This window comes from Drosophila willistoni, assembly GCF_018902025.1.
Source record: "Drosophila willistoni isolate 14030-0811.24 chromosome 2L unlocalized genomic scaffold, UCI_dwil_1.1 Seg168, whole genome shotgun sequence".
NCBI lineage: Eukaryota > Metazoa > Arthropoda > Insecta > Diptera > Drosophilidae > Drosophila > Drosophila willistoni.
The window spans coordinates 4,167,494-4,180,278 of NW_025814047.1; the positions used below are offsets into that span (position 1 = coordinate 4,167,494).

A 12,785-nucleotide genomic window follows, 5' to 3' on the forward strand; every position below is an offset into this window, starting at 1 on the left:
TTTTGCGGTCGTCACTTAATATTAACATTCATGGCCAACTTGTTAGACATAAGTGCATTTAGTATTAATAAACATAAATTGTTTCTATAATGATTATTAGTTTTAGTGTGTTGGGACCGCATTTAAGTAACAAATATACAATTTTTAAGTGAATAGACAAATTTGGTTAAATTGTTCTTTGTAATGTTCTTAAAAATTGACATTTGACCTGTTTCAGAAGAAAGGTTGGTTTAGGTTTAGCCTTTCTATTTATTATATGTAATTCCTACATAGACTAATTGTGGTCAGTATTGGTGACCGATCTGCAGAATTCCTAGTGGAGCCTTTTATTTGTAAGGATATGGGTGTTTGACGTAAGCCAAGAATTGATAGATTGTTCGTCTGACCGCATTTTAAAGAGAGTTCAATAGATGAGCTCTTGAGTGACTTATGCCGCATAGCTATCTTGGCTGGACAATCCCATAGGAGGCTTTTGATCGTTTATGGAACATCCCTTAGTCCTGCAATCCGTAAGTTCCAGACATTTGAAAAATTACAAACTTAAATCGAATACATCTTAATGCCATATTTGAGTTAAAATTTCAAATGAATTACGATTTGTAAACATCTGATGAGGCACGAAATGGGGCAAGAATTATAACTAGTTTTAGTAATACTTTTAAAATGTATCAAAATATCGATCAACTCTACACAAGGAACTTGAAAAATGCTGCAAAATATTGGGAATCGGCTTCCAAAATCTCAGATTTCCTTGTATTGACGCATTAGAAAGGTGTCTCTTTCCCCCAATGCCAGACCAAAAGCTGAACTTGAAAATGTTTTTGTTTTTAGCGATTTGACGTGGGCGTCAATACCACATCCGTAAGTTGAAGGTAAAACCAGTCGAAGACTCGACGATAAATCGATGGTTGTCATGGTAACAAACTTAAAGTCTTTGGCAGCAGGGCCAAACATGAAGAAAGTTGAGAACTTTTTAACCATGCACACACGTTGATGTTGCAAGCGGCTTCAGTGTTAATGAAAAGGAAAACTACAAAACATGGGAATGTTGCACAATTTAACCGACTTGATCAAAATCAAAAAGGATAAGATGACAATATTGGTACTGGGCCTAAATAATAGCGGCAAATCGACCATAATCAATCATTTCAAGAAATCCAATGACCAAAATGCCATAATGGTGCCCACAGTGGGATTCATGATTGAACAATTCTACAGTGAGTATGTGTAAATAATTATGGCCTATTAGGATTTTGGCAATTTATTTTTGAAACTCTTTTAGGTATGGGCGTCAATATAAAGGCCATTGATATGTCGGGAGCAACGCGTTATCGTAATCTATGGGAGCATCAGTTTAAGAACTGTCAAGGGATTATCTATGTAATTGATTCCAGTGACCGCATGAGATTTGGTAAGTTTTCTGCTTCACCCATTCTCAGCAAAGTTTCACTCCTCCTGTTTGCAGTTGTTATCAAGGATGAATTGGATCTTGTGCTACAGCATCCAGATTTATCACGATCTGTACCCATTCTATTCTATGGCAATAAATCCGATTTGGAGGATTCACTTTCCAGTGTTAAAATAGCAGCAGGTTCTTATTCACTTAATTCACTTGAGTTTTGCTGCTTTTCATTTTGTCATTCGCATTTTTTAGCTCTCAGTTTGGAGAACATTAAGGAGAAACCATGGCACATTTGCTCAAGTAATGCCATCTCTGGTGAAGGTCTAGGCGAGGGTGTCCAATGGTTGGTTCAGCAGATACGTTTTGCCATGTTAAGCCATAAATCGGGACACAAAGTCAAATCCAAGCACATCAAATGAATGCCAAAAACAAATTATATTAATAATAATAAAATTGAAAATCATTTCTTGTTAACTTTTATGTTTTAATGGATGTTGTCAGAGCAATGTTGTTATTTACGAGTATTCTTTGATTTTCAAATTCAAATTCTTTCCCTCCTCCTCTCCTCTCCTCTCTAAAGTAATATGTGTATTTGTTTTTTCATTTCAATTTTTCTTTTCCATTTGACTAAAAATTAACAGAGGCGAGAAATTAAGTTTTATTCAAATTTGCTTTGTTTTTTTCTTGTTTTTTGTTTTCTTGTTGTTGTTTCTTTTTCGTTTAAACGTATATAATATTAAATTAACCAATAATTTAGCAATCTAAGAAATTAGCTGCCATCAAAAGTTCTAATGCGATTTCGGGTGCAATTGGAAATTCTGGTATCTCAGTTGAACTATTGGTGTATCGTACTTTATATGTGAAATACATGCACACCTTTTGCAGAACGTGTGATCTGAAAGGAAAATTCAAGAAATTAGAATAAGTTTTTTTAAAATTTAATCTGCTTAGCAATATTTAATAGATCTTTCAGAAGCTTGTCATGGTCATTTCATGTGTAGAACATTATAAAAGTTTCTTTTGTTTGATTCTCACACATAACAAAGCTGTCTATACTATAGAATACCGGTTGAACTGGATTTTTGGTTTTATTTTTTATATATTTACTTTATAGACACATCTAATGATGTATATATATATAGGCATTTTTAGCAAACCTCTAAACGTCTTTAGTTACTCATCGGAAGCTTCGGGAATTTTGGTTAAGTGTTCCTTCGGCATGGATCATAAAGTCCGGAATAAGCAAGTGATAACTAAGTAATTACTACCTGTTCTTTTCAAGAACAAACCAAGGTTTGAGAAAATAAAGTGACATAGTTTATTGGATCTTGGTTAAAATCCATTATAAAGTTTAGGTTTGGGGTAAAGAAATCGGCCATTTTAGAAAGAGTCAAATCGTTTTTGAATAAACCTTAAAACCAATCTTTGACGAAAGACACAGACACTACCTATTGACACAAGTCTAAAAATTATCTAGCTGTAAGTAATTCATAGAAATAATGTTTAAAAATTTCAGATTTAAAGACTAAACCTCTCATTAAAAGCTGAAATTTTTAGACGCTGAAATGAAATGAAATTCTGAGAATTTTTCAGAGAATCTGAAACGTAAAATGAAAATATTTTCTGAATCTAGACACTATAGTGCATAAAGTAGACAAGAATCAAAATAACAAGTTGAAAAATAAAAAAAAAGTTATGGGATTTTGAAAAAAATCCTTTTTTTTACTCCCACCAGAATTTCTGTCAGTTCGAAAAACGTTGTTTTGCGAAATACGCGATGAAAGTTTTTCATAAATTTCGAGATTTAAACTGATTTTTTTGAGAGGAATATAATATTATTACCTTCAAAATGGTTAGAAAAATAAACTTATTTAGACAATAAGATGGAAAAGATTTATATATGTGCATGTACTTTTAATATTAAAATACTACTTTTTAATATTTAAATAAATCTCTTTTTACTAATATCTGTATATTGAATATCACTTGATCTAATGTCTTTGGAAACATAAAACACTTGAAAGTTAATCACTTTAACCTAGTTAACGCAAAACTAGTTAGCCTCTCTCTGGCATTTTCGAAATGTTTAAATCAGAGGATTACGTTAGGTTTTTTTTTATTTTTTATAGAAGTGATTCATCATAGTGATTAGTTTTAACTCAAGAAACCTTTGTGATTAACTATAAAAAATGAATAATCACACAATTTTAGCAAATTTGTTTCTAATCAGGAATAAAATCTTTAAAAGACATAATCAATTTGCTAGGAGAACTAGGACTAATCTCTATGCCGATATTCTCGATGCTACTACCAACGTTTTGGGAAGGTCGAACAGCGTAATCGGCCATTAATATCGCCAATCACTTGCAAACTTATCAGTTTTATAGGCCTTCAAAAGATATTGCCAAAACAAAAATGAAGTAACGAAACATTCAACTGGAAAATCTGTCGGCGGGTCACGTAGAACTATAAGTGGAATGTTAAAATGATGTAAAATTCGGAATCGGAAGCTTTTTTTTTGCAATTCATTTTGGAGATGTACATATGTATACATATTTATATACTTATATACATACGTACAAGTTCTAAATGTACATACATACATATTCACAACCACAAACTACATACAGCTAAATGAGATTTTAAAATCTCATGTATTGGTTTGCATGTATGTATGTATGTATGTATGTATGAGTGTTTAGTATATGTACTTACATACATACGCACATATATACGTACATATAGAGGTACGCCGGTCAATAGGTCGTTGCCGATGTCGATGTCACCGTCATCGTTCACCTGAGCCAAGTGGCCGTGTATATGGCCACTACTTGATACGATTGGCGATCTGTTTGGTTTCTACTTACGGTATTTCTCGAAAATGCACTTCATTAGCCTCGTTTTCCGCAAATTGTCCTGGCCCGGATAACATGGCTTTAATGGTCCCCGAGGTGAGAGCGTGTTCCCGCTTTACAATAAATTCATGGCCATCTGATGAAATTAATTTCACGTACATAGCATCTGGCCCCTCACATCCGCCATAGATTTTGTCGCTGCGCTGCTCGTCCATTTCAAATTAAAAATTTTTTTTTGTAATTTTTCGCTATTTGGTGAGTTTGGAGCTATGGTGAATAAAGCTTTTTTGTGAATTGCTGTTGTTGTTGTCGGACCAGCTGTTTACTTGCCGATACATCGATATATTGTTTTTTCTTTAATTCTATTCCGGTTTGCGTTGCCTTTTGCCGTTCAAGTAATAACACAATTAGCAAAAAACAACTGCTTTTAATAAGATTTCTGGCATTTGTATCTTGGCATTATTTTCAATGAAATAAAATCGATAAATCACAAAACACACGGTCACACTGCCTGTAAGTAGTCGTTTCTTTAAAAATAATCGATAACAAACTGTTTCCAATAAGAAATTTGGGCGCTGCAGTTTAAAACTTATAAAGGTTTTTTTTTTCTTTAATTATTTTAGATTTTGACCTACAAACCTAAACGCCTGCATCCTGGTCGCACACTCTATCTACAACCTAATCGTAAAGCTGTCACGAAATATTTTTATTTATTGTCAAAGAGTAAATATTTATAATTTGACCAAATAGAAAACAAACGCTGACTGACAAATTGTCAAAGCTATACATCTTCTGATATATATCCATGACTTTGATTTGATTGCGAAAACTCAGCAGGGCAGTTATCAGTCTGTCCGAAATACTTTTTAAAATGGCCAACAAACTCAATTTTTAATTGCACTTTGGAAACCCAATTTTCAAGTAAGGACTTGATTAAAGTCGAGTACCCTCGATGAATGAAATGAATCATAGTTCATTGCTACTACCAAATAAACAGCTTTACAATCAATTCATATTTTGCATTAGCTTCATCCATCATTCTATTGTTGTTATTTTAATTTGTTTTTATAAAAATCTATTTTTAAACCGTCCAAAAATAAAGATGTGGTTTTATTTCTTTATTTTTGACGTCGTGGCTCATTCATAAAAAAAAGAATGGGTGGAGAATGGAGCTTGGATGAATGCAGTAGACTAACTTGTTATTCTACATTTTAGTTTTAAAATATTGACTTGGGTTTTACTGAGTGTCATGACCTAAATGTTGTTACAAGTTCGGGGTACACATAAAGTGAAAGCGCTTTGTGGTTTTCACATTTTCTCAAGCCCAACAAATTCTTTCGAAAGAAAATAAATTACTCTCCTCGTATGATTTTAATCAACTTTTTCTTGGCTCCCTAATATGCAAAATAAATAACAAATGTGCAACATTAATTAGAGTTGTGAACAAAATGGGATCCGACTTTATTTATTACGTTGTTAAAAGAACAAATATTTTAGAACTTAAGCTTTGTTCTCGGTTTTTTTTTATTTTTCGCAAAACATTTTTTGAGTTGTTGGTTGTTGTGGTTGTTGTTGTGTGTTTAGTTCTCGTCGACCTCAGCCTCTTGTTCCTCCTCGAATTCGGCATCTTCGTCGGCAGTGGCTTCTTGGTACTGCTGGTATTCAGAGACCAGATCGTTCATGTTGCTTTCGGCCTCAGTGAACTCCATCTCGTCCATACCCTCACCAGTGTACCAATGCAAGAAAGCCTTGCGACGGAACATAGCAGTGAACTGTTCAGAGATGCGCTTGAACAGCTCCTGAATGGCGGTGGAGTTGCCAATGAATGTGGCAGACATCTTCAGACCACGTGGTGGGATGTCGCACACAGCGGTCTTAACATTGTTGGGGATCCATTCAACAAAGTAGGAGCTGTTCTTGTTCTGGATGTTGAGCATCTGTTCGTCGACCTCCTTCATGGACATACGGCCACGGAAGATGGCAGCAACTGTCAGGTAACGGCCATGACGAGGATCGCAGGCAGCCATCATGTTCTTGGCATCGAACATCTGTTGGGTCAGCTCGGGTACGGTCAAAGCACGGTATTGCTGAGAGCCGCGAGATGTGAGTGGTGCAAAACCGGGCATGAAGAAATGCAGACGGGGGAATGGAACCATGTTGACAGCCAGTTTACGGAGATCAGCATTCAGTTGGCCGGGGAAACGGAGGCACGTCGTTACACCAGACATTGTCAGGGAAACCAAATGGTTCAAATCACCATAAGTGGGGGTTGTCAGCTTAAGGGTACGGAAGCAGATATCGTAGAGAGCCTCGTTATCGATGCAGTAGGTTTCATCTGTGTTCTCAACCAACTGATGCACCGACAATGTGGCATTGTAGGGTTCCACCACGGTGTCGGACACCTTGGGTGAAGGCACAACCGAGTATGTGTTCATGATTCTGTCGGGGTATTCTTCACGGATCTTAGAAATCAGCAAGGTACCCATACCGGAACCAGTGCCGCCACCAAGCGAGTGTGTAAGCTGGAAGCCCTGCAAGCAATCGCAGGATTCAGCCTCTTTGCGAACGACATCGAGCACGGAATCGACCAGCTCGGCGCCTTCTGTGTAATGACCCTTGGCCCAGTTGTTACCAGCACCGGACTGTCCGAATACAAAGTTATCGGGCCTGAAGATCTGACCGAATGGTCCCGAACGGACTGAGTCCATGGTGCCGGGTTCCAAATCGACCAAAACGGCGCGTGGTACATATTTGCCACCGGACGCCTCATTGTAGTACACATTGATGCGCTCCAATTGCAGATCGCTGTCACCATGGTAGGCTCCAGTGGCATCGATGCCATGTTCATCGGAGATGATCTCCCAGAACTATAAAAAATATTAAGAAAAACAAAAAACAATTGAAGAAAATGTTAAAAAATAAAACGGAAATTTCTGCATAATTGTTGTATTTCTTATTTTTATTTCTCATTGTTAAATCGATAATTGAAACAGCAGATGGCGAATAAAATTTGTCTTAAATATAATGTTTTTTTTTTTTTTGTTTTATTTGTAGTTCAAGGATTTTGCAAGGTTATGCAAGACAGTTCATGACTCTCTGACTCATTCAACTATCATAACCTGTAAATTCAAGTGGGCGTAAGGACACGATTATACCTGTTCGAGAGAGAGCATCTGCATTTAGATTTTGTGTGTGTACATATGTGTATGGGTGTTATGTGGGCGCATATCAAGTTTGTGGTTTAATCCTTGTCATTTTCCCCATCTCCCTTTCTCTATTTTTTCTTGTGTTTAAATCAATTTTTCTCTTATACAATTAAAAAAGAAATAAAACCAGTCTATGTTGGAAGTTCCCTACCCTCTCCTCTCTTTCTAAAGTACATATTCATGTGTGTGTGTGTATAGATTTATATTATTTATGTGTGTATATGTAGAAGCAATAACGACAAACTGTGTATGGGCCGAGCCACTGATTAACATATCGGCTCAAGCCGCCGCCGGTCCATATTTGGTGCCGAGACGACCGACTATAACGTCATCTCGGTGGAAGAGAGGTGGGCCGACCGGCAGCCATGCCAGGCCAGGTTGTATGGAGAGAAGTGTAGGCAGCGCGCGCAGCTGTCGTTTTCGCTTCACTTGGCATTGCCTTCAGCAGTCTGTCTGTCTGTCCGTCTGTGTATGGGCTCTGCAATTTTCAAGTAACTGTCTCTGTCTCTGTTTCTGCCTCTGCGCTCTGTCATTGCCCCCACGCACGCAAAACACAACCGGCCTCAATTGAAATGAAAAAAAAAAAAACAACCACAGCTTAGATCGGCCTCAGACTTAACTTCCCTTCCCACCACCTCCTACTCTTCAATAAAAAGAGAACGCTTACATCATCGCCCACTCACACCGGAGACAGACGACGACGGCGACAAAAGTCACCGGGCGTTGGCGTTGGTAGAGGTTAAACTGCAGCAATTCAGTGATTCAAGCGACCGACCGACCATATGGCGCTTGACATCGACTTTTCGTCTATATTACGTCAGCGCATACTGAGCCCAAAAATAAGTTTGGCTTGTTGTTTATGTCAAGTAAACAAATAAAAACAATTAACTTAAATAAAACTTTTTTCTAGAAAGTGGAGGCCGAGGCCAAAGGAAGAAAAATGCGTGGTTGTTTTCCAACTCCCGAAAAGTCGCGTTGCTGTCACAGCCGGCGGCGTCACCGTCGCTTACTCATAGTCGGCATATCAATACCAACACACCTCACACATACATAGACAAACACACTTATACATGTAAATGGGCACAACAAATATTATGTTGCAGCTGCTGCTATTTTGGCATTATTAAGGGTTGTTTTCTACTATTTTCCAGGACCTGAATATTGATTTTCGCAGGAAAATACGAGAATAAAACGATGATTAAGCAAAAAAAAAGAAAACGAATTCGGCCATCAATAGAAAGGTTCACGCATGTGCAAAGGAAAAGCCGCACCCGGCGCTCTACACAGGTTACACACACAAACATACAGACAAATTCCTTAGGCATGGTGAAACGGATGATGGCAAAGTAAAGGAAATGCAAAGAGGGGGAGAGAGAGAGAGAGAAATGACAGCAAAGTGTATGCTGCATCATGCTGAGCAATTTTCTCGCTCATTCTTGGCCATAAAAATAAATTGAAGTTGCACTGCTGCTGCTGCATACATGTAAAAACATACAAATATACACATACATTTTTTTTATGTACATGTATGTATGTATGTGTGTATATGCATAGCTGGAAATAATCAACGTATAGCGTCATGCATAAAAAAAAACTGTCGATAAGATAGACATTTATTTATGTACATATTTGCAATACATACATAGAAACCCAGTTTGGATAGTACACAAAAAAAAAAAGAAGGAAAATATCTATATACTTGTGTATGCAAATTTGCAAATCGATTAACTACACACTCACACATATTTAAAGATGTCTGTGTATGTAAAAACATTTATGAATCTATCTCTATATACTCTACTCTCTTATACATTGCGAATCGGTCAACAAGAACCGGTTCAGCCATTTTAGGTAAAAATGACGTCAGATTTTCTCTTCTTGTTGCTCTCCTTTACTTATAAGCACACATAAGAAGAAATAAGCAAGTATAGCGGCAAACCCGGTCCAAAGCACATAACAAATACATTGACACACACATGTGTATACACACAAACATATGCATACATGGGCATTCCCTTCACTAAAGTTGCTTTCACATTAGGAGGTGGGGGAAAAAGAAAATTCAGAAAGTATTTTTATGACTCACTACCAACTCCATCTACATATAGACAACTCTATGTATGTATGTACTTGCAAGTGCTGACACACCCAACATAGATGTATGTATGTATGTGTGTGTATGTATGTTGTGATTAAAGTACTAACAAAAAGTATGCAGTAGTAGTAGCGGCATATGGGCGTGCCATATAGGAAAATTGCCGGGCATATATACAAATGTATATGTAAAAAAACACACACACACACATGCACGAAATGAGAAAAAAGCCGGTGGCCTCAATAAAAATTTCTGCCACATGGACAGTGCAAAAATGAGAAAATGACGCCATTTTGGCAACTGTACTTGGGCTTTTTGCTACATTAATATCTTCTTAAAAATTATTTATCTAGCCTAGGCTCAGATAGAACATACCTTAGCTCCGATTTGGTTGCCGCACTGACCAGCCTGGATGTGTACGATTTCTCTCATTTTGTACTTGTTTTAAATATTTCTGACTTTTTACTTAAAATTATCTTCTTTGCTTGCAGGCTGTTCACACGCACAACTTTCTGCTTTCAGCTTCACACAGGTTTGACGGCGTCTGTCGTTTCGGCGGGCCTATTTATAGCCACTGCTCTGTTGAACATGTTGCAAGGGTCCCCAACTTCGAACAAAAGAGTAAAAATCGTGAAAAATAGTACCAACATCAGGTAAAGGAATCGAACTCGAGCAAAGCAGTGTTGCTCACCTTGGCTATTTAGCATTAAAATAGCTAAAACTTAGTTGTTTTTCTCCCTAAAGGCTGTTAAAGTTACAATGATGAAAATTTTGCATTTGGCAGGCTTGTTTTCGTTTGCGAATTTTCTTGAAAGCCAAGATTGTTTTATTTCAGAGTTGTTTTCGAATTGTAAATTAAAATTCTATTACCATCTGTACCATTTATTAAATGGCACACATTGTCAAAGGCCAGTCGATTCAATAGGAAAGTGGACAAATTGATTCGGAATCGGAAGCGAAAACAAACATAAATTTCACTCCTGATTGTGTAACTTCCTATGTATTAAAGTTTACATATGTTATGAGTGCTAACAAAATTTTTAGCCATTTTTTTGTCTCCAACCCCTCAACACTGCTAGGTAGGATCGATACGGAGCGAATTAAGAGCTCTTAAATGTTCTCTTAAATAACATGCGAAATCTCTATACACTGCTTGATATGGGATGGGATTCCAACATAAAATGAAATATTTAACATATTTTTTATGCCACCTTTGGTGGGATTGGTATAATTGGTTAACCGTATATATTTGTTTTACTCTTTATATACTTTTTTACATTTTTCTTTTACTTATTATCATTAAAATCCAATAATACATTCCAGGTGTGCTCTCTTTAAAGTTCTCTTATATTTGTTGTAAAAACAAATTTGGGCCAATTCGCCAATCATTTGGAATTCGCTTCGGCATACTGATTAGAGTTGGCAACTTAGCGGATCCAACTACTAGGTGGTTCATTTAATAATTGTTAATTTTTCAGAAGTATACTAATATTTCGATTTTAAGGTTTTTTTTTTCAAATTGTTCAAAAAATGAAACAATTGAACTCCTCTGCTGCGATTTCATATTTTATCGATTTTTTTTTATCCGACTGTGAGTATTTTGTATCCGACCCCCACTATTTTTATCCCCCTATTGCTCTCGATGTAAAAGAATCGATGGAATTGCCAGCTCTAGAGCTCTAGTGGGTGGTGTGTCGGAGTTTTAAGCAGAAATTCAGGGTACATTTGCCCTCGTCTTTATTGCAAAAAGTGCAAATCGGTGTTCTAAATATCAATATTAAGTTGTAGCAAATTGTTATCAATTAAAATATTAAAAGTAATACGAAAAACACCGGATTTGATTGAGAGAAAAAAAAAACCAGTGCTGTTGGCTGCTGTGAGCTAGCTAACGAGTGAGTGGGAGCGAGTGAGAAAGATACATACATATTACACATACACACACACGCATAGAGAGAAGAGAGAGTGTGTGTGTGTGCATGTATGTATTGCATTTGCATTTCGTTGTGTGTGTGTTGTCGTCGTCGTCGTCGTCGTTGTCTACTAACCACTTGGCGTTGGCAATTTGAAAATGAAAAATGAAATTAAATAATAATGCATTACATCAATAAGAAGAGCCATATCGGAGTCTAAGCAGAAAACGCATTTGACCCGATTTCCTCCCTCCCCCAAATTGAATTCAAATATTCAAACCTGTGACAAGGAAACGGAAATTATCACAAACTAAGCAGCATTTCACTCAGGTCTCTTGCGTGCGCGTATTGGCTCGGAAATTCTCATTTTATTGGTAAGTATAAATATAGTGAGTGGAGAGGATGTGGCCAGCGCCAGCTAGCAAATCAATACTTTAAGGGGCTGCCATTCTGTTCGCATTCGCCGTTTCGTTAGTTTTTCTTTTCCATTCGTTGGCATCGTCGCAAACGCCTTGTCCGCCACCGTCACCACCGCCGCCCGCCCCCGCCCATGCCATCGTACCCGATACTGCCACCGCCCCCCGGTTCTTCATCGACCACCCGTACCCATCATACCCAATACCCGCCGTGGCCCAAACCTAAAGACAAAATAAACTCTCAGCGCTGTGTATGTGTGTGTGGGGGCTTTCGGTGTGTGCGTGTGCTTTGTAATAACGAGTAAATTTTCTGCACATACGAAAAGAAAAAGAAAAAAAAAAGACAAAAACCGAAAAAAGAGACCGAATAAAGAAATTCACATAAAATTATGTAGAACTATGGTGCGTGTTTGTATATATATATAAATATATAAGTGTGTGTGTGTGTGTATGTGAAAAACAAAAAAAAAAATAAAAATTAAATAAAGTGTTCGGTTTTTTTTTTGTTCGAAATGAAAAATAAGGGAATTTTTTTTTGTTGTTGTACATATTTTTAGCTTTTTCAAGCTCCTTATTGAAATTATTTTTAACTAGCTAAAATGTTTTGACGCAATGATTTACGTGATTAACTTTTACCAAAAAGAAATTCTTTGGACTTATTTATGCACATACATACAAACATACACATGCATACGTATGTATGCATATATATATAGACTTTTGTGTGTATTTGGGAATCAAAAAGAAATACATACATACAATGCAGTAGTGTAAGTACACACACACATATATATATATATGTATGTATATAGGGCGGCCGCATATATAAAACTTATATATATACATATGTATATAGAATATGATATTTTCATATGTATTTTTTGTCATGCAAAATTTATAA

The 12,785-nt window shown here is 36.7% G+C and overlaps 4 protein-coding genes across 8 annotated transcripts in view; 2 read left to right on the forward strand and 2 right to left on the reverse strand.

Annotated features, from left to right (window-relative positions):
* The first annotated feature begins 676 nt into the window (after positions 1–676).
* Positions 677–1,949, forward strand: LOC6640836 (ADP-ribosylation factor-like protein 6). Of its 2 annotated transcripts, XM_002063775.3 has the most exons (4): positions 677–1,217; positions 1,283–1,411; positions 1,466–1,591; positions 1,655–1,949. In XM_002063775.3, exons 1-4 carry the CDS (start codon positions 1,040–1,042, stop codon positions 1,819–1,821), a joined length of 600 nt encoding a protein of 199 aa, XP_002063811.1. In that variant the 5' UTR covers positions 677–1,039; the 3' UTR covers positions 1,822–1,949. The 2 variants fall into 2 exon arrangements, with proteins under 2 accessions (XP_002063811.1, XP_046865740.1); XM_047009784.1 differs by having other exon boundaries at positions 1,283–1,591.
* Positions 1,950–2,036: 87 nt separating this feature from the next.
* On the reverse strand, positions 2,037–4,679 carry LOC6640837 (elongin-C). The gene is made up of 2 exons (XM_002063776.4): positions 4,270–4,679; positions 2,037–2,297 (listed from the first exon to the last, which is right to left on the reverse strand). The coding sequence occupies exons 1-2, from the start codon at positions 4,470–4,472 to the stop codon at positions 2,156–2,158; spliced, it is 345 nt and encodes a 114-aa protein (XP_002063812.1). The 5' UTR covers positions 4,473–4,679; the 3' UTR covers positions 2,037–2,155.
* Positions 4,680–5,688: 1,009 nt separating this feature from the next.
* Positions 5,689–10,107, reverse strand: LOC6640838 (tubulin beta-1 chain). The gene is made up of 2 exons (XM_002063777.4): positions 9,934–10,107; positions 5,689–7,124 (listed from the first exon to the last, which is right to left on the reverse strand). The coding sequence occupies exons 1-2, from the start codon at positions 9,988–9,990 to the stop codon at positions 5,838–5,840; spliced, it is 1,344 nt and encodes a 447-aa protein (XP_002063813.1). The 5' UTR covers positions 9,991–10,107; the 3' UTR covers positions 5,689–5,837.
* A 1,671-nt stretch (positions 10,108–11,778) lies between these two features.
* The window catches only part of LOC6640841 (MAP/microtubule affinity-regulating kinase 3), a 37,642-nt gene continuing 36,635 nt past the window's right edge, over positions 11,779–12,785 (forward strand). For all 4 annotated transcript variants that reach the window (XM_015178672.3, XM_015178673.3, XM_015178671.3 and 1 more), the window contains exon 1: positions 11,779–11,842. The gene's annotated coding sequence lies outside the window, so the exon portion shown is untranslated. The remainder of the gene's footprint in view (positions 11,843–12,785) is intronic.